Source organism: Lagenorhynchus albirostris, chromosome 1, assembly GCF_949774975.1.
Source record: "Lagenorhynchus albirostris chromosome 1, mLagAlb1.1, whole genome shotgun sequence".
In the NCBI taxonomy this organism is placed as follows: Eukaryota; Metazoa; Chordata; class Mammalia; order Artiodactyla; family Delphinidae; genus Lagenorhynchus; species Lagenorhynchus albirostris.
Window position 1 is genome coordinate 85,029,621 of NC_083095.1, and position 18,763 is coordinate 85,048,383.

General features: G+C 43.5%; 1 protein-coding gene across 1 annotated transcript in view; it reads left to right on the forward strand.

The window, feature by feature from the left end:
- The first annotated feature begins 3,933 nt into the window (after nucleotides 1-3,933).
- The window catches only part of RTF1 (RTF1 homolog, Paf1/RNA polymerase II complex component), a 49,668-nt gene continuing 34,838 nt past the window's right edge, over nucleotides 3,934-18,763 (forward strand). The window contains exons 1-2 of the mRNA XM_060147796.1: nucleotides 3,934-4,131; nucleotides 17,528-17,638. Of these exons, the coding sequence (XP_060003779.1) occupies nucleotides 3,934-4,131; nucleotides 17,528-17,638 (309 nt within the window). The remainder of the gene's footprint in view (nucleotides 4,132-17,527; nucleotides 17,639-18,763) is intronic.

Sequence of the window (18,763 nt, forward strand, 5' to 3'; positions counted from 1 at the left end):
TCAGCATGAGGTGGATGTACTATACAAGGTCAGAAATCCCACAGACTGATTATTTTCTGTGGGAAGGCCAAAGAGGATACTGCATTCACCAAGGCCATAAGGAATATGACAGTAAGAGGTGCACCAGCATCACTAAAAGTTCAGTGGTGGTTTTCCTATTTGGGGCAGGACTGACAGTATGAGAGGCTGTTAGAAAACTGGGCTAACTAACAGCAAGGGGGCAATAGGGTCTTGAAACAAGAGGCCAGGTGGCAACACTTAACTGCCAGAAGCCAGGTAGATGCAATTATTATAATGAGTGGAAAGGTCAGAATGACAGCCACAGAAGTCTGAGCCTCAGAGAATTATGGAGATGTTTAACAGAATATAACATCCCCAAGGGCAAAACAGATAGGCAGACAACGACGGTACTCCTCAATTTTCAATCAGAAGAAATTAAGGTTGTGTGATCAGGGGGCTGAGGGCAGTTGCCCCAATGGAAAGTGATCATCCTTTGCCCACTTTCAGATCTGGGTCAATTTTCAGACCCTGAATTCATTAAGAGATGGTCTGGTCACCAAAAGGAGGACCCTGCAACACCATGGCAAATACACACAGTAATGATTTCTGTGTCCTTCTCTCAAAGTTCACATACATACATGTATTATTATTTTCAAATATATTTTTAGATATAGTTGTAAGGAACAGAATACAAGTTCATTTAAAATGGTTAATGAATACATAGTAATTTTTTGGCATATAAACAACAGAAATTTATTTTTCACAGTTTTGGAAGCTGGAAGTCTAAGATCAGGTTGCCAGCATGTTTGGGTTCTGGTGAAGACCCTCTTTGGGTGCAGACTGCTATCTTTTTGCAGTGTCCTCACATGGCATAAGTGGTGGGAAAGCTCTCTGGGGTCTCTTTGATAGGGCACTAATCTCATTAATGAGGATTCCACCCTTATAACCTAATCACTTCCCAAAGGCCCCACCTCTTAACACCATCACATTGGGGATTAAGAATGCATAGTAATTTTTGTCATATTGCATTTTCTCAGAAACAACAGATGTTAAAAATATCTCTTTTGGGCTTCCCTGGTGGCGCAGTGGTTCAGAATCTGCCTGCCAATGCAGGGGACACGGGTTCGAGCCCTGGTCTGGGAAGATCCCACATGCCGCGGAGCAACTGGGCCCGTGAACCACAATTACTGAGCCTGCGCATCTGAAGCCTGTGCTCTGCAACAACAGAGGCCGCGATAGTGAGAGGCCTGCGCACCGCGATGAAGAGTGGCGCCCGCTTGCCACAACTAGAGAAAGCCCATGCACAGAAACGAAGACCCAACACAGCCATAAATAAATAAATACATTAAAAAAAACGAAAATAAAACAAGGTTTTTTAAAAAAAAATCTCTTTTGTCCTTTGGGGTGGTCTGCATGAAAAGGGATCCTCACAGCACTTTGAATGTGCATGACTTTTGCAATGTGTATGTGTGAATAAATGTAGTCTCTTGAGAGCAGAGATCTTGTCTTGGTGACTTTTTCATCTTATTCAGCATCTAGCTCAGTGCCTGAGCTCAGGCATATAGTAGGTGCTTGATAAATACATGTTGAACAAATATATACACATGCAAACAATTTTGTTTGTTTTGATAAAGAGTGGATGGATATCTTGGGATGGGAGAATTTTACATAGTTTTTTTTATTCCTTTATGTTCTGCCCTTAAATTTATTTATAATAAGTAGGAATCGTTTTTATAATTTAAAAATTACTCTATTTCCCCAGAAAACATTTTAAAATTATGAAAAATTCATACTCAGTGTAATAAGTTCACAGAACACCGTGTACAAATTAAAAAATAAAAATCTCCCATCTCCAACACTCTTCCTCCAGCCCCTTCCCACTCTACTGTAATCTGCCTCTCCAATTATAACAATGATACCTGACATTTACTGAGTGCTTACTCTTTACCAGGAAGTATTCTAAGCACTTTTTTTTTACCTGTGTTAACTAATTTATACCTTATTATAACCCAAAGAGGCAGATATTATCATTATCCTCATTTTACAAGGGGAAACTTTCACAGGTTGGGTTCCTTGGGAAGCCAACTCAAGAGGAAATTTAGAGTACAGTGTTAATTCATTCATATCAGTTTAGTCTCAGTATGGACTAACTCCAGTCCATGATGCATTAGAAGACCCCTTGCAGAAGGATCAATATCAATAGATTTCACTCAAATAAAGAACCTATCTTTCTTCATTGCAGTCAGGGGTCACTGACTATATTATGACTTTCTTTTATTCACACATTTAGAGAGGGTCCTCAGAGAAGGGCACCAGCCTTTGCGGTAGCCAGAAGCAAGGGAGATGACCTGGTCATTTTGGGTCATCTTGGCCATGGGCTCAGTTCCAAGGGTATGCTGGGGGAGAGAAGTCTAGGGGACTTCTCTTAGGAAAAAATCTTTTGGAGTAAAGAGATAGTTGAGCCTTATTTGGGTTGTCTTCTCTACCTTAATCCTGAACCCTTTTCAAGCTAACTGGCAGCAAACTTGACATGTATGTATGTGTTTAGTTCCAGGGATTTCTCTGTGTATGTTATATCTTCTTTTATTATTATTTTAAAGCATGCACATTTGTGATACAAACTTGCTGGAGAAAATAAAATATAGACAGTAAAGGGGAAAGGAAAAGGGAAACCAGACAGCAAGAACTCATCAGCCTGCCTCTGCCCAATAACAGCTCAGGGAAGACTGAAGTCTAGCTCTCAAGTTCACTACCAGAAGAAAGAATTAATGGACTCCAAAAACTTTTGAGAACAGTTTCAAATTATTATTGCTGACACTCCCTACCTTATATTCCAAATCCCACAAAGAAATCACTTCTGAATTTGTTTTTATCAGCTGACCTCAACAGGCATAAAACTGAACTGATTTCCTGCACCCTCCAGTCTCCCCAACCTCCTCTCCACTTGTGTTCCTTATCTCCACGAAGGACCCACCAGCTTCCTAAGCCAGAACCTGAGCACCATTTGTATTTGGAACGTCACATTTTCCCTCTCCCAACTAATCTTCAAGTCCTGGTAATGCTACCTTCCAAATTATCCAGAATCCATCCACTTCTCTCCAATTCCACTGCTTCTTCCTTACTTGAGGGCATCATCATCTTTTGCCAAAATGCAATCAATAGCCTCTGTGGTTTCCCTGCCTTAGTCTCCCTTCTTTGTAATCCATTCGCCACACTGCAGCCAGAGTAATTTTTTAAAAACACGAATCTGATAATGCTGTTCTTCAGTTTAGAATCTTTCAATACCAAAGTTCAAACTTCCGAAGTTCAAACTTCCTAAGAGTTTATTAGGTCTGAATGATTCAGCTGCTGGGTCCCTCCGCAGCCTCATCCCCACACACCGTACCCTCTGTTCGGCCATAATGAACTTTCAGTTCCCTGAGCCCAACTTTTTCTATTATCGCTAGGTCTCTGACCAAGAGGTTCTTTGCTTGGAACACCCTTCCCGCTACTCTTTTTTTGGGTAAATCAGATGCATCCTCCACCTCCCAGCTCAGTTGTCACTCGCACAGCCCAGGTAGGAAGGCTTCATCCCACGACAGGTGCCCTCAGCGTGGTCCAGCCGATTTGTGTCTCCCAGGCGGACGGCCCTGACGGTGCCCTCGACACTCCATCAGTGTCGGACAGTTGAAAGGCTCCTTAGAGCGGACCCAGATGCTTGCCGCTGCAGTCCACGACAGGTAGGCAGCACGTGAAGCTTCAGCCCCGCAGTAGAGACACACCCAAGCCTTCCAACGGGCAGCGCTGGTTACGGAACGGCGGTTCAGAGCCCGGAACCCAACCCGATGCCCCCGCCTCCCACGCTGCGTCGGGGGCGGGGTGGGCGGGGCTCTGGGCGCCGGCGAACGGCGTGCGACGAGCAAGGGGCGGGGCCAGGGGCGGAGCGGAGCGCGCATGCGCGGTCGCCTTTGTGTGGGTCGAGCAGCGGCGGCGGCGGCGGCAGTGGCGGTCCCACTGGCAGGCGGGCAAGAGGGGAGTCCGGGCGGCGTCCGGCGTGGGAGCCGGGGGACCACGATGGTAAAGAAGCGGAAAGGCCGCGTTGTGATCGACTCAGACACGGAAGACAGCGGCAGCGACGAGAACCTGGATCAGGTGAGGGCAGGCCGCGGAGGCGCGGGCCAGCGGAGCGGGAGAGCTGAGTCCTGGCCACGGTAGTCGGGAGCCGGTCGGGCCCCGGGCCTCCTGGCCGGAGCGCCCGGCCTGCCTCGTGTCCTGAACGCCCGCTGCCGCCCCTTTCTGCTCTCCCCACAGTGCCCGCGGCTCTTGGAGTCTGGCCGGGGCCTGGAGACAGAGCCCCGAGGACTTGGCGCCTTGGGCGGGGAGGCGGGGCAGGGGCCAGGCTAGTGGGCCTCGGGCTCGGGGGACTCGAGGGGTCCTTGGTCTGCCAGGGTCAGATCGGGGCGGCAGGCTGCAGGCCAGGCGATCCGGGCACGGAGAGATAGGAAGTATCGCCCGCCAACCCGGGAGACTGGGAGGTTTTGGAGGAGGTGCAAGGGTGATCGTGGGGCGGTGTGGGGGAGGGAGGCCGAGAAGGTGCAAGCTCTGGAAGATGAAGTTTTTCAGACAAGGGTGTGAACAGAGAGGAGGGGAACCTCTGTCGTGCTTGGCGAGGAATACGTAGCTGTGGGCACGAATCTTTTTGGCAGCTAGGGTCGTTTGTCTTTGAGAAGGGTCTCCGTTGAGATGTCAGACCGAAGACGGCTCATGGGAGGAGGAAAGAGGGCATAAGTGGAGAAATATCTAGGGCGTCATGGAGAGAGTGTGGCGGGGCCTCTTGGCCCTTTTCATGCAGCATCCCAGAAATTCTTTCTACTTGAAAGATGTACAGGAGACATTGAAACTAACTTTTGGTCTCACTGTCTTGGGGTTGCTTGAACTGTTATATACTCTAGAAAATACTGTGGAGAGGAAGCTGTCCTTTGTAGCAGTGCTCCAGTGATACCAGAAGATACAAAGAGGGTTTTCCCCCACATTTTGTGAACAAATGATATAAAGAAAGGATATAAAGAAAGAGATAATAGTTCTGTAAGTTGAGTAGAGAGAGTACTGAACTTAGAATCTGAAATTTTTGAGTTCTAGGCTGGGCTATGTTGTTTTCTAGCTATGTATCTTGGGCCAGAACAGTAAAGTCTAGATAAAACATCAGCCTTGGGCTTCCCTGGTGGCGCAGTGGTTGAAAGTCCACCTGCCGATGCAGGGGACACGGGTTCGTGCCCCGGTCCGGGAAGATCCCACATGCCGCGGAGCGGCTGCGCCCTTGAGCCATGGTCGCTGAGCCTGCGCGTCCGGAGCCTGTTGCTCGGCAACGGGAGAGGCCATAACAGTAAGAGGCCCGCGTACCGCAAAAAAACCCAAAACATCAGCCTTGTGTATCTGATTGAGTTATTATAAAGGATTAAGTATTTGTAAGAATTAATGTTGGGGGCTTCCCTGATGGCACAGTGGTTAAGAATCCGCCTGCCAATGCAGGGGACAGGGGTTCGATCCCTGGTCCGGGAAGATCCCACATGCCACCGAGAAACTAAGCCCGTGAGCCACAACTACTGAGCCTGCGCTCTAGAGCCCGCGAACCACAACTACTGAAGCCCGCGCGCCTAGAGCCCGTGCTCCGCAACAAGAGATGCCACCACAATGAGAAGCCCGTGCACCATAACGGCAGAGTAGCCGCCGTTCGCCGCAACTAGAGAAAGCCCGCGCACAGCAATGAAGACCCAACGCAGCCAAAAATCAATAGCTAAAATAAATTTATTTTTTAAAAAGAGAATTAGGGCTTCCCTGGTGGCACAGTGGTTGAGAGTCCGTCTGCCGATGGAGGGGACGCGGGTTCGTGCCCCGGTCCGGGAGGATCCCACATGCCGCGGAGCGGGTGGGCCTGTGGGCCGTGGCCGCTGGGTCTTGCGCGTCCAGAGCCTGTGCTCCACAACGGGAGAGGCCTCAACAGTGAGAGGCCCGCATACTGCAAAAAAAAAAAAAAAAAAAAAAAAAGAATTAATGTTGGTACAAGCACTTAGAAACTAAAGCATTTCTATAAATGACTTCTTGGGAGTCCTTTGTAGTAAGTCAGAGGTCTCAAAATTAAATATTAGGGCATGAAAGAGGAGGGCTTTAAGAAAGAGGGACTGAAGATGTGTTGAAGAAAAGAGGGCTGTTTTGAAAATGGTGGTATGGAGGTGGGAGGTGGGGAGTAGTGGGGCCTGTGGAGAAGTATAAAAGGGATAGACACCTGGTTATGGGATAGGAAGTAAAAGGTAAATTGAAAATGTTACCCGGAAGACTCCTGAAATTTATAAAAATATTTTTAAAAATTGTTTTTTAAATTAATTTATTATTTATTTTTGCCTGCATTGGGTCTTCGTTGCTGTGCGCGGGCTTTTCTCTAGTTGAGGCGAGCGGGAGCTACTCTTTGTTGTAGTGCGTGGTTTTCTCATCACGGTGGCTTCTCTTTGTTGGGGAGCCCGGGCTCTAGGCACGCGGGCTTCAGTAGTTGTGGCACGTGGGCTCAGTAGTTGTGGCTTGCGGGCTCTAGAGCGCAGGCTCAGTAGTTGTGGCACATGGGCTTAGTTGCTCCGCAGCATGTGGGATCTTCCCGGGCCAGGGATCGAACCCATGTCCCCTGCATCCGCAGGTGGATTCTTAACCACTGCGCCACCAGGGAAGCCCCTTCCCCATTTTAGATATGAGGAAAATGGAGGTTGAAGATGTAACTTATCTAAATTCACACAACTTGTTAGTGGCATTTCAACCCAAATCTGTACAACTACAAGGCCTATACTCTTTCCACTATACTAACTTAATCTGTTTTTAATATTGCAAAATGAAAATGATGTTGCACAGCCATTTTCTGTGTTGCTAGAATTCATGTTTGTAAAGTATATTGAATAGTTTAGAGAAAATTGATACATCAGTTTAAAAAATTATTTGGGGGACTTCCTTGGTGAAGCACTCTTAAGTCACCTGTTCTGATGATGCATGAACTAAGCTGTAAATTATTCTGTCTTTGGTGATTTTCCACAGAAGTCTGACATATGAAATGAGTTGAGAGCTTCCTTTTGTAGTAGAGAGATTTTTCTGATCCACAGAAAGCTTTTCCAAAGTGGGAACTGGAGGGCTTGCAACTTTAAACCCAACTTTATCTATTTGTAAAAAGAAATTAGCATAAAATTTGTAAGTAATACGTAATGCATTTTAACAGCAATTTCAACTTCCTCCTTTTCAAACTACTCATTGGCGTTCTTTTATCAGATGGGAGCCAGATCAGAATTCCCTTTTCCTGCGCATCCTAACAGGCACTAGTGCCTTCTCTATATGTTCAGCACTGTGCGAGGCTCTCAGAGGAATCAAAAAGATCTATGCTCTCTAGAAGATCTCCCAGAGATCTTTAGCAGAAGTTCAAAGTCAGCCTAGTTTTGGGGACTTTAGGACTCCTCTGAGCAAAATTAATGCATTCTGGACCTTTCTTTACCAAGATGCCTTGGACTGCTCCATCTAGTTCTGGGTCTTCGTTGGGGGGTATAACATTGTATTTGCTGTCTAGTGGGAAAGAACAAACCATGACAAATCTCTGAGTGTCACGTGTGAGAGTGGAGCACAGTTAATAAGGAGATCCTTTGTCTCTGAGTTTTCCAGGTGGGAATCTAAGCCATTATGTCAGAAATATTACCTCCAAGTTAGTCCTTAGCCTTCTACATTGGCTTTTCCTGGTGGTGAGAGGAGGAACATGTGTGTCAGAAACTGCTTGGGTTGCTTGTTTAAGATGTACTTTGCAGGGGCTCCCATCCCAGACCTACTGAATCAGACTCTCTGGGGACTCTCTCCTCTGCATTTTTACCAGGTACAGCCCAGGTACTTATTTGTGTTAAACACTGAGACCACTGTCTGTATGCAAGTTAATCTTTTAGTAAGACACTGTAAGTAGTTTGGGAGAGAAATAGCTTCCTGTCTCAGCCATAGTGTGTGCACATATAAGCAAAAGAACTTAACAGAGATGTTCAAAGTGGCAAAGCTGCCGGTTTTTCTAAATCCCTTAAGCTGTTTGAATTGTTGGGATGATTTTTTTTTTGAGGCCTGTTTCTTTTTTCCCTTCCTTCTTCTTGGTGGGAAGAGGTATGTAGTAACTGAATTGGAGTCCTTTAAAATTTGTTTTAACTTTCAAAGGTTTTAAAAACTCAGACCTTTGAGAATTTGAAGGATTTATTTTAATATATGACCTGATAGTGACCTTATTTTTTTTATGTTGGCCACACCCTTTCTTCAACATTTCAGAATTGCAAATCATGGAGATACTTGCTTTTGGTGCTTCTTGGAAAAAAATAACAGAATTTGAGCCAAACCTAGGCTTTTTTACCCCACCACGTACCTCCACGGAGATAACATGTGCACTCTTTATGGAATAATATCTATGCAGTGGGTGCTATAACATGAAAAGCATCCAAGATAATAAAGGAATCAGAGTTGTCTATTCAGATAAATACAACTCAGTAGTTATAAAAACTTTACTCTGCCGTTTTCAAGGGAAAAAAGCTACATGCATACTGGGATGCTTTATTTCATAATTTCCATCCTTATTTAAAATGGGGATTGTGTTGTCCTGTCCTCTTTTTCTATGCTCATTCTATTGAAGTAACCATAAATTAAAAATTTTTTTGAAACAATAGGCCCCTAAGTATTTTCTAGGAGTTATTTTTAGACATTATGTGTTAAAATAGCATTGTTATAAAGTATCCTTCCATAAACCTTCCCCATAAAAGGTGGGAAATTAAAAAGTTGTGCTTCTCACCTAAGTGTCCATCGACAGATGAATGGATAAAGAAGATGTGGCACATATATACAATGGAATATTACTCGGCCATAAAAAGAAATGAAATTGAGTTATTTGTAGTGAGATGGATGGACCTAGAGACTGACATACAGAGTGAAGTAAGTTAGAAAGAGAAAAACAAATACCGTATGCTAACACATATATATGGAATCTAAAGAAAAAAAGGTTCTAAAGAACCTAGGGGCAGGACAGGAATAAAGACGCAGACATAGAGAATGGACTTGAGGACACGGGGAGGGGGAAGGGTAAGTTGGGACGAAGTGAGAGAGTGGCATGAACATATATACACTACCAAATGTAAAATAGATAGCTAGTGGGAAGCAGCCGCATAGCACAGGGAGATCAGCTCTGTGTTTTGTGACCACCTAGAGGGGTGGGATACGGAGGGTGGGAGGGAGACACAAGAGGGAGGAGATATGGAAATACATGTATATGTATAGCTGATTCACTTTGTTATAAAGCAGAAACTAACACACCATTATAAAGCAATTATACTTAAATAAAGATGTTAAAAAAATAAAAAATAAAAGTTGTGCTTCTCATTGATAAAGTCTTTTTACATTAGAGCAGAGTTTGAAGTCTAGGATGAACTTGTGAGAAGTGTTGGGTTAACTTGTGAAGTTTTAAATTTGTGTCATAATGTTGCATCTAGCCTGATGTAACTCATCTGCCAATTTCACTTGATTTTCTTTTAGAAGTAGTGCAGGGAAAATTGAGTCCCATGGGACCTTTAACAGAGAGGCTTTCAGGAAAAATTCAAAACCTATCTTTCAACACTGGTTCTCTTGGTGTACTTATTTGCTCCCTAGACTGTAAGTTCCCCAAGGGCAAAGATTGTTTTTTTGTTTTTTTTACTCTTTCAACAAATGTGTTAGACAGAGCGAGGCAATAGGGCTATTGGGTGAACAAAATCGAAGCAGTTTCTACCTTCAAGGAGCTTAGGGGATGGGGGCAAAGGGAGGGACAGGGGCAGGCATTGCTCAGAGAGTCATTTCCTTACACTTGCGTTACAGGCTATGAAGGAAGAGCAAGGATGCTGTGAGAGTTTGACCAGGGACTCTATGTTCACCTGATGGGAGTGACATTTAAACTGAGATCTGGAATATGGGTTAGGGATAAGGAGATAGGAGACTGAAGAGTACAGGGACATGTGAATGTTCATGGTTGAGGGACCAAAATGTACAAAAGCATTGAGGCAGGAAGGACCTAGCACCCTCATGAAACTGAAAGAAGCAGAGTGACTGGGACATCACTAGTTGGAGGGAGAGTGGTACAAATGAAGCTGCAGAAGTAGTCTGTTTGGACCCTTTGAGGATGGAAAAGCCAGTTTAGTGAATCACAACCAGTGTTAAAAATAAAAACGAAATTGAATCAAATAGAAAAAAAAATCATATGTCAGACCTAGTAAAGATAAGTGTTGTTTCATAAAACTTGTGTTTCACATATATGTATGTATGTATATACAGGGTCATAAAGTATAATTTATCTTTCTGTGGGCTGGGGTTAAAAAGACGTTTTAAGCCACTGGCAGGTCCAGGTTGGCAATAGTAAGGACTGTGGACGTTATTCTGAGGGTAATGAGAAACCACTGAAGGATTTTAAGCTGAAAGAGGTGTTCCAACTTGTCTTTTGAAAAGTTTTCCCGGGCTGCTATGTGGAGAGTAATCTGGAGAAGGGACACTGGTTAGATGGCAGGTAGAGGAGTCCAGGTGAGAGATGGTGGAGAGCATAAGTTCCATTAGAATGGAAGCTCCAAGAGGGCAAGACTGTTTGTTCAACATAGTATCCCTGCACCTAGAACAGTGCCTGGCCTACAGCATATACCTTGTCAGTATTTGTTGAATGAATGCCTGACTTGGACTGGTGTAGTTATAGAGACGACAGAAGGTGGATTAATTGGACATAATATTCATGCTGTAAAACTGAGAGGATTTGATGACTGGTTGGATGTTGAGGGTGAGGAAGAGGAGATTCTGGCATGAGATGGGGAACCCTGGAGGAAGATCAGGTTTAAAGGTGAAGAGCATGTGTTCAGTCTTGTATGTGTAGAGATTAAAGTTGTCTATGAAATACTCAAGTGGAGACATTTAAGTACGTAGTTGAAAATAATGCCTGCCTGACACAGAGTAGACAATAAATCTTTGTTGAATAAGCAAGTGCTGCTTGGCATATCCACAGTAGAAAGTTAGATTCTAACTTTTCTGATTATAGTAGTATTACTTAGAGGTAAAGGGACACTGTCAGATTGGGAGTTCTTGCTTTAGCCCCTCTGCTGTAATACTGAAACCTCTTCTGTAAACCATGGAAATGTGCATTAGTTAGAAAGTGTATTAGAAGAGGGAACCAAGTAGAAACAAGTAACAGTAGTAGAAATTTAAAAAAATTTTTAATGTACCTTTTATTTTGAATGTGTTGAAAACTGGTTTTATTTTATCAATTCTATGACATTGTGGGCATTTATATAACTCAGTATTTTATCTATAATTATAATCACTTTGCTAGAAATTGGAAAGGGAAGTTGCCACATTTCATGCCAGTCATGTGAAATGTAAAGGAATGTTACACTGTCACTTTGGAATTACTACTTCAGAAGGGTTTTCATGTGTATGTTCATTGTTTTGGTTTGTTTTCTTTTGTTTTTTTTTAATGATAAAAATAGTACATGCTTGTTGAAACAGTTCCAGTGAAACAAAAATACCTCCCTGTTCCACAAACGTATATGCACGCAATGGCTCTGTTCCTTATCCTGAAAAATAACCAGTGTCCACTGTTGGAATGATGTTCTTCAATCAAAAATTTTGATATGAAAGAAATAATAGAAAATAATGTCTCAGATTTAAACCTCTATGAATTACTACTCTTTTCTTAGCTTCTCTCAAGTCCTCCCACTTCTCTGTGTCCCTGTGGCTTCTTACCTTGTCCAGGTCACCATCCACTCTGATGACCCTGCTGTGGACTCCTCTCTGCACTTCCTCCCTGGCCCTGTAATCTGTTCCTCTGTCAGTCAGAGTGCTATTTTAAAAACCCTCAGGGGATGGTTACTTCCCTGCTTAAAACCATTTGATGGCTCCCCACTGCCTTCAAATAAAATTCATTTTCCTGATCCTGCTGTATAAACCTGGGAATGATGTGGTTTCTTCTTACCTTTAACCTGCCTCATTCCATCACCCCTACCCCCACCCCCTGTCCCCTTGCCTATGAAGCTCTAGTCACCCTGGTTCCCTTTTAGTTCTTTGGTTAAGCCAAGCTATTGCCAATTTCAGGGCCTTATCCTTTTTTTAATATATAAATTTATTTACTTATGTATTTATTTTTGGCTGTGTTGGGTCTTCGTTGCTGCATGAGGGCTTTCTCTAGTTGCGGCAAGTGAGGGCTACTCTTCCTTGCGGTGCGTGGGCTTCTGATTGTGGTGGCTTCTTTTGTGGAGCATGGGCTCTAGGCGCGCGGGCTTCAGTAGCGGCATGCGGGATCAGTAGTTGTGGCTCACGGGCTCTAGAGCGCAGGCTCAGTAGTTGTGGCTCCCGGGCTTAGTTGCTCCGCGGCATGTGGGATCTTCCCGGACCAGGGATCAAACCCGTGTCTCCTGCATTGGCAGGCGGACTCTTTTTTTTTTTTTCAGTACACGGGCCTCTCACTGTTGTGGCCTCTCCGGCTGCAGAGCACAGGCTCCGGACGCGCAGGCCCAGCGGCCATGGCTCACGGGCCCAGCCGCCCTGCGGCATGCGGGATCCTCCCAGACCGGGGCACGAACCCGCGCCCCCTGCATCGGCAGGCGGACCCCCAACCACTGCGCCACCAGGGAAGCCGCGGCAGGCGGACTCTTAACCACTAGAGAAGTCCAGTGCCTTATCTGTTCTATCTGAAGACTTCTATCCAGAAGACTGCACCGTGTCTTCCCCCCGTTTCTAGTCTCAGCCTAAATACCATTGCCTCAGAGAAGCCTTCCCACAATCACCCTATTGCAGATAGGTTTCCCACTCACTTTGATTCACTTCCTTCTTAGCACTTATCACTAGATATACTTGTTTACCTGTTTATTGTCTGTCTCCCTCTCTTGATTTTATTTATTTATTTTAAAATTTTTATTGGAGTATAATTGATTTACAATGTGTTAGTTTCAGGTTAGTACAGCAAAGTGAATCAGTTATACATACACACCCTCACTTGATTTTAAATTCTGTGAGGTCAAGGACTATGTATCTCTTATTCTTGACTTTCTACCCACAGCTTGGTATATAGTAGGTGCTGGTAGCAGGGGAACTATCTGTCCCGCTTGCCAGGAACTGAGTTTCCCAGAATTCAGGACTTTCAGTGCTAAAACCAGGACAGTGCTAAGCAAACCAAGATGTTTGGTCACCCTAGATGGTAGTAATCACTTGCATTAGTTGTATTTGTGGAATGAATACGTGAAAAAGAGCTCAGCATGCTAATTAGCTATAAAAAACCTCTGAGGTTTATCCATTTGGGCTTTTATTCTCCTTTTCTGGGGTGCAGAATCTGTATCCCACTTTTGTGTGATCATGGGAGGTTTGATTAAAGAGATGAGATTTAATTTCCTTTAAGTAAGTAATTTCCTTTAAATAAGTTTCTTTATTACAGATCGATCCCGACATGGCATTGCAAAAATACACTGTTTGTGAATGATGGGGTGGAGGAATTAAATCCTAAGGTTTATGAGTCTTCATATATTGATGGATTAGAATTCTAATTTTAACCAGAATAATACTATTTTAATAAATATTACCTTAGTGCAATTAGACTTGCAATTTGGCTGTCTAGTTTATTGTTAAATATGGTTTTCAAGCAATGTTAATGAAACTGCTCTAGAAGCCAGATGTGCCATCCTACACAGTCACCTATAGTGTGTTGGGCATTGGCATTACTCTCAGCAGATCTTTAGTTCAGCTTAAGTTTGATAAACCATGTGGGCACCCCACACAGCCATTCCATCCTAGAGGAATGCTGAGATAAGTAGGGGAGGTTTTCACTAGATGTGATGAAATACAAGGAGGATGGTGAGAGAGAACCACTGGACACACAGAAATGTCATCTCAACCAGTGTGGCACAGTGGAGTGGGCTAGCAGGAGAGAGCTGCAGAAGGACCTACCCCCTGTGCATGAATCAGTTTTAGATTGGCTTTTTTCAGTATTGGTGTTGGATAAATCAACCCCTACAGGTAACAAATCTGATGATCTCTTCATGTGTGGAGTGTTGGCAAGACCTTTCTGTTGCACATTAGTGTGTCCAGCTGTATTTATGAGTCCTCAGAATATAAAGGACTTGGGCTTCCCTGGTGGCACAGTGGTTAAGAATCCGCCTGCCAATGCAGGGCACACGGGTTCGAGCCCTGGTCCGGGAAGGTCCCACATGCTGCGGAGCAACTAAGCCCTTGCGTCACAGCTACTGAGGCTGCGCTCTAGAGCCCGCGAGCCGGAACTACTGAAGCCTGCATGCCTAGAGCCCGTGCTGCGCAACAAGAGAAGCCACTTCAATGAGAAGCCCGTGCACCACAAGGAGGAGCAGCCCCTGCTCGCGGCAGCTAGAGAAAGCCCACACGCAACAATGAAGACCCAACGCAGCCAAAAATAATAAATAAATAAAATAAATAAATTTATTTAAAAAAAAAGAATATAAAGGACTTAACTGTGAAGAGTAGCCTTGCCATGAGTTCCCCCAGTAACTTCCTATACAATTCTCAGCTTGTGGAAAGGGTATCTTTCACACTTTTTAAGAGGAAGGTCTTTGCTGTCTCTATGCTATTGTTAATATGGTATTTAATGTAGTAGAAGAAGAAGGACTGTGCCTATCAGATGCAGTTGTTTGCTGATGGAGAGACATTTGTTAGGTTTTTAGTATAGAGTGGAATCTCTTTAACAGGAAGGCGATACTAACACATTAACACTTTAGTTACAGTAACTTTTAATGGATATCTACTGTTTGTAATATATCTACTGCTTGTTTCAGGAAAGGATTTGATTGCTAGCATATCCAAATCCCTGTTTTAATGAGTTGGTATTAAAACAGACTTCTAGTGCATTTGTGAACCTCAAAGGGTCAGGAAGTACACTACTCACCAGAAGTCTTTCTAATTTTTATAAATTTGCATGAAGGTAATGTGGAAAAAAGATAATAGTAAAGGCCATACACAAATTACCATATAACCCAGCAGTACCACTCCTAGGTATTTATCCGAGTGAAATAAAAACTAATGTTTACACAAAAACCTGTACATGAACAAATAATTGCCCCAAGATGGAAACAACCCAAATGTTTTTCAACTGGCATATGGATAAAGTGTGGTGTATCCACACAATGGAATACTACTTTACAATAGAAAGAAACAAACTGGGGCTTCCCTGGTGGCGCAGTGGTTGAGAATCTGCCTGCTAATGCAGGGGACACGGGTTCGAGCCCTGGTCTGGGAAGATCCCACATGCCGCAGAGCAACTAGGCCTGTGAGCCACAACTACTGAGCCTGCGCGTCTGGAGCCTGTGCTCTGCAACAAGAGAGGCCGTGACAGTGAGAGGCCCGCGCACCGCGATGAAGAGTGGCGCCCGCTTGCCACAACTAGAGAAAGCCCTCGCACAGAAACGAAGACCCAACACAGCCAAAAATAAAAATAAATAAATTAAAAGAAGGCTCAACATTTAAAAAAAAAAAAAAAAAGAAATGTGTCCCAAAAACTCAATATCACATTTAAAAGAAAAAAAAAGAAACAAACGGTTGATACCTGTCCAATCTCAAATGCATTATGCTAAGTAAGGAAACCAAATTCAAAAGACTACACACTATATGATTCCATTTATGTGATATTTTACAATAGGCAGATCTGTAGGGACAGAAAACAGGTATGTGATTGCCAGGGGGTGGAGGGAGAGATATGAAGAGCACTTACTTCCTGAAAAGGCTTCAGATCATAAACACTCTACTTTTTCATACCAAAATGGTAACTCCTATTGACCAGTGCAAATTATAGCAAAATTTGGGGGGATGATGGAACTGTCCTATATCTTGATTGTGTGAGTGGTTCAACTGTATGTATTTGTCAAACTCATAGAACCATCCATAAGAAAGGATAAAAGGTACTGTATGTAAATTACACCCTCAAGTTTTTAAAAGACTGTAAACACACAAACATTGCTGTAATTTGCATTTGGTCAATAGGAGTTACCATTTTGATGTGGAAAAAGTAGAGTGTTCTTATGATCTGAAGTCTTTTCAGGAAGTTAGTATGCTAGCTCTATCTAAAGAAATGAGAAGAGTAACATTTAGTTACTGCTTATGAAGAAGAGATGGTGTCAGCTGTTAATCTGAGAAGGTCATTTTCTCATTCTGGCCAAGGAGGGTATACTCCTAAAATAGAAAGACTGGAAGAAGAAAACATATTTTATAGCAGTCTCTTTTTAAAAAATTTATCTTGGCACTTAACCTATAATTGTATAGCACCAATATCATCAAGGAATAATACTACTAGTATTTATTAGTTATATTTTTCTCTCTTTTGGCCCAAGGGGAAAATGTAAACCATGATTAAAATAGGAGCTAGGATTTTATCTGTCCTAGTTTGAATCCTGGTTCTCTCATGTACTAGCTGTATTACCTTGGGTGAGTTACTTAACCTCTCCTGCTCCTTAGTTTCTGTATCTTTAAATGGGGAAGATAACGATACTTACCTTAAGGCGGTTGTGAAGATTAAATGTTAGATGCTTAGAAAAGTACCTGGCATCTAGTAAGTACAATATAATTTGGGGCTGGTATTGATATTAGCAGAAAGCAAGAACCAGAGTAAGTATCCTTTTGTTGTGTTTTTGAGTGACTGGACTGAGTTGGGGAGAAGTAACAGGAGAGGGAAACCATGTGAGAAAGCAAATCCTGGTTGTAGCCATGTCTTACTAAATAGCATATCTCTTCTCCTTTAAACTCCCTTAAATCACCAGGACAAGGCAGAGGTGGTGAATGGGAATATTGGGGTTGTCAAATTGGGATTCCCATGTAGAGGCCAGCATACTTACTGCTTAACCCTGGGTTCAGCACCAGAAATATACTTTTTTTCCCCCCTGGTTTAGGCATCCAAAATTAAAAATGACCTCAGAAATTTGTAGTTTGTCAGCTTATTCAGAACAGCCCCACAAATGCCCATTTTACCATGAGTTATATATAATAAGAGGGTGCTCAGAGTATTAGCTATACCAATAAGAACAGGGAGCAAATTACCTTTGTAGACATGGTTCGTATCGTATCAATTGCTGAGAATCAGTACTTCTGTAACTTACAGAGGAAATTCGGGGATAGCCTCCAGTTTAGTTTTCAGTCACTTTTCCACTTCAGACATACATTTCCCATTAAGAGTGAGGGAACAGATTTTTTTTGGCTGTGCCGTGCAGCTTGTGGGATCCTCGTTCCCTGACCAGGGATTGAACCCGGGCCCCCTACAGTGAACGATCAGAGTCCTAACCACTGAACAGCCAGGGAATTCCAGACTTTGAAAGCATTTCTTTAGCGCGAGTGCTGGCAGTTGGTCTGTTCATGTGACCAAAGTTCCCACGATGATGTCCTTCAAGTGAAACCACAAAGAAGTAAAAGAGATCTAGAGAAGGTGGGCATTTTATTATTTTTGGATATATTTTCTCTGTGAACAAAACTCACATGGCTACTTTTGCCCTCTCAGGAGCTCTTGTCCCTGGCAAAGCGGAAACGAAGTGACTCTGAAGAGAAGGAGCCGCCTGTTAGTCAGCCTGCAGCCTCCTCAGACTCGGAGACGTCTAACAGTGATGATGAGGTGGGTGTGGAAGGCTAGGCCTCTGGGACCAATGAGTGTTTGAGGGTCCTGAGTTGGTGACTCCTGGCAGCCTCTTTTCCTTAAACTGAGACCTTCCTGCCTAAGATCTATGTGAACTTCTTGGAAAGAAAATTGTGTATGAGAAGCTCTCGCATTGTGATGTTCTTTGTACTGCTAGTTACCTAGTGGATACCTCTGCAGTGCATTCGTGGCCATTTTTAGTCTTTTATTTTCAGCCCTTTTGCAGAGGGAGCACAACTTGTTAGTCACCATCTCTTTTATTTTTTGTCACCATTTTTTTTTTGGTGGTATGCGGGCCTCTCACTGTTGTGGCCTCTCCCGCTGCGGAGCACAGGCTCCAGGCGCACAGGCTCAGCGGCCATGGCTCATGGGCCTAGCCGCTCCACGGCATGTGAGATCTTCCCGGACCGGGGCACGAACCCGTGTCCCCTGCATCGGCAGGCGGACTCTCAACCACTGTGCCACCAGGGAAGCCCTTGGCACCTTTTTAATCCCACTTTTATGTTAGAAAAGAAAGTCTATCAGTAATGCCTGATAAAGTATTAGTGGGAAATATTTTAGCAAGGTAAGAAACTTTCTTTGGGTAGATGGAATCAACATCTCTCAGAGTAGTGGCATTAGCTTTTAATGAGAAACGTCCAGCTGTTCATTGTTTAAGCTAAGGTGACTTTCCCAAACTGCTGCCCACCACCAAACAAGGCCCTGAAAGATCCAGAACTTTAATGGAAGAGAGAGAGATTAGGGGAAAGGTCTTTGAAGCATTCCTACATGTTCCTCATTTGATTTAAAATACTTTTTTTCCCTTAGTAATTTCCTGGGGGGAGGCCGGATATCATCTTTCTGTTTAATCTCTTACCCTGCAGTCTAGGAAAATATTTTTAACAGTGCACTAACAGTATTTTGTTTTAAAGTTCCTCTAAAGTAAAAAATGTTTTTTATTATAATGAAATTTAGTTAACAGCTAGAACAGTATTTACCAGTGCCCTGCATATGCAAATTAGGAACGATTGCATTCTGATTGACTGTACTGATATTCTCTTAATCTTAAATAATTCAACAGACCTAAAATTGCTTTGATAGCAAGAGGTAGTGAATGTGCGAGTT